General features: G+C 42.1%; 1 protein-coding gene across 1 annotated transcript in view; it reads right to left on the bottom strand.

Moving 5' to 3' along the window:
- Positions 1–201: 201 nt before the first annotated feature.
- Positions 202–2,649, bottom strand: part of TRIL (TLR4 interactor with leucine-rich repeats) — a 5,282-nt gene continuing 2,834 nt past the window's right edge. The window contains exon 2 of the mRNA XM_011972288.1: positions 202–2,645. Coding sequence (XP_011827678.1) covers positions 2,464–2,645 — 182 coding nt within the window. The 3' untranslated portion in view covers positions 202–2,463. The remainder of the gene's footprint in view (positions 2,646–2,649) is intronic.

Below are 2,649 nucleotides of genomic sequence, written 5' to 3'. Positions count from 1 at the left end.
TGCTTTTAGAGCCATTTCATTGTTTCTTTGCGCATAACATCACACATCCGTTTCTTAAAAATAAAGTCCATATTCACCTATGAAAATGGAAATAAAAAACATTAAAAAGGACAGAAAGACGTCAAGCTTATGTTTCATTTCCATAAGTGGAAACATTGTATCATTGTGAAAGTGTATAAAATATTTGGAAACTCCAACAAATTATCTCTATTAGTAAGTGGGTTTATTGACATCACTGAACATAACAATGTATAACATTTATTCACTTCCCACTGAAAGACTTCCCAGTGAAACTAAAGTAGAACACAGATCCAGGCATTAGGCATTTTCAGTGATGTTCTATGGCTGAAAAGGTGGGTGGTGAGGAGAACCAGAAGCCTTGTCCATACTTGCAATGGGACTCAATATTACCCTGCTGGGCAAAAGAAATAGCTAAGAGATGCAATAGTGCTATGATTGAAAAAAGCCAGGAGCACAAAAGGTGCCAGACAGCTCACTGGTTGAAAATAGAGCAAACAACACTACCGCTCCCATGTACCAGTATGCTCTGAATCTAAAATAAGCCCTGGCAGCAAACTAAGAATGACAGTCTATTTCCTGTGGTTTATTAAGTTTTTGCCCCGCAGACAAGACTGCCAGAAAAGCAGCTGTAGTTTCAGTGGTCTGGACATTTACTCATCTGAACATAAACAACGATCAGCTCATTCAGATGGCTGGTTCCCTACTCAGCTGTTGAGAAGAGGGCAGGCATGGGTCAATCTAGGTCAAACATAAAAGGAGTGAACTGGGGTGAAAGACCCGGGGCTGTGATGGATTCCCTGAGTCACCAGGACCCTCAGCGGCTTAAGGCCCTAAACAGAAGATTCCACTGTCAGCCTTAGCACCATTGCAGTGACCTCCATGGTACTCCACTGCCAATAAATCCATAACCACTGTGAACATAACCACAGTGTATATTCTCTTAGTGACTGCATTTTAAGACCATACATAAAATTATTAATGTAAACCAAACCACTACACTTAGTGATAAACATGTACTTCATAAATAGCAGGGAATGAAAGTATCCCAAATAGTTGGAAACAACTGAACAAATAAAGGCTCCTACCCCTAAGTTTAAAACAAAAACATTTAAAAGAAATACTGCAACTATTAACTAAAAGATAAGATTTAATAACACAGTAAGACACTGAGTTGGGGAGGAATTAATTGCAAAATATATCATTATTTCACAGTGAGGTTTAAGTACTCATAACAATCTTCTGGTGTTAGTAGAAAAGATACCCACTGGTGTATTTTTTTTCACTTTTTTTCTATAATTTCTTCCCCTCTACTATTTCATACGAGGACACTAATGTGGTCAAACATTAAACTATCAATTGACAATCACCCTTTGCTTCCCTATTAGGAAATTACCTTCATTGCTTAACTGCAACTCAAGAGAATTAGGGCACAGTCAACCATGTCACTGATAAAAACAGAAGTACCACATCACATTTATTCCAATCTAAACACACTGTCACAGATGTGGTAAGTGAACTGGAACGCTGGTGTTTCCCCAGTGGGTCATCAGCTACATATAAATCACATTCTTTTATCAAATCTGGCATTGAAATTTCCTTTTCCATATATAGGTTTAAAAAAATAAAATTAAAAAAGCCACAGGAGCAACCCTGACAGAGAAGTCTTGCATGCAGCCTTCTCCTGAGAAAGTATGTAATCTTAGTTATCCTCGAAGTCAGCAAGCGCTCTTCTACTGTTAATATTAAAAGGAACATAATAGAATGGCCCAGTCCAACTAAAACAGTCCTTGAGTCTATTGGTCAGTTCGTTAAATGTCAAGAGTTTTCACATTTTTGAAAAAAAAAAAAAAGGCTTCTCTTATTATTTAAACTTTAAGGTATCCTGCATGCTCTATCAGCCAACATAAATGAGTTTCTTGGCTGGTGTGTTAAACTTTACCACCTGTTTACATCCCCCTTTTTGGCAGAGATCACCAAACCAGTGGAGTCCCTGGCCAAGCCTCCTTTGTAATGGTAATAAGTTCCTTTTTCCTTAAATAGAAACAAAACTTCTCTGTTTGACACTGAGCAAACAAAAAGCATGCACCCAAATATTTCTGGCCATGTTGGGGGCACAAGCACCCCCTTTCTACCCCCAAATCCTGGCTTCTGCATTGCGATGCTACAAAAGCCATTTGCATAGCTGTGTCAAAGCCTCCAAGTGAAGACTCCAACCTCAGCATCCCACCATCCATTTGTCCCCTACTCTGGCTTTGACCACCAAGTACCATCCATTTACTTCTTGAGTATTGGGAATTGGGAGATGGTGCCCGAACTGGCCCTCTGTCCCCACTGGCCTCTCTGGCAAGTGCACAAAAGGGCACTTCCCCTGAGGTGGGCTGGTGGGCTTCAGGGAGAGGCGGCTCCTTAGGGCCAATGAGATGGTCTCTACATGCCCTGGACCTAGTCGGCAAATCGCTGCAGGAGATGGTCCTCCCGTCTCAGGCTGCCGCCCGCACCGCCGCCCGCATTGTCCATGAAGCGGTCGCAGGGGAATTCGATGAGGTCCGCCTCACTGAGCGCGCACACGGTGGTGCGCGGCCGGTGAGACTGGAATCCCGAGAAGTCGGCGGACACGCCGGTGCCCAT

This window comes from Mandrillus leucophaeus, unplaced genomic scaffold, assembly GCF_000951045.1.
Source record: "Mandrillus leucophaeus isolate KB7577 unplaced genomic scaffold, Mleu.le_1.0 Scaffold128, whole genome shotgun sequence".
Lineage (NCBI taxonomy): Eukaryota > Metazoa > Chordata > Mammalia > Primates > Cercopithecidae > Mandrillus > Mandrillus leucophaeus.
This window is presented reverse-complemented; position numbering and strand designations above follow the sequence as displayed.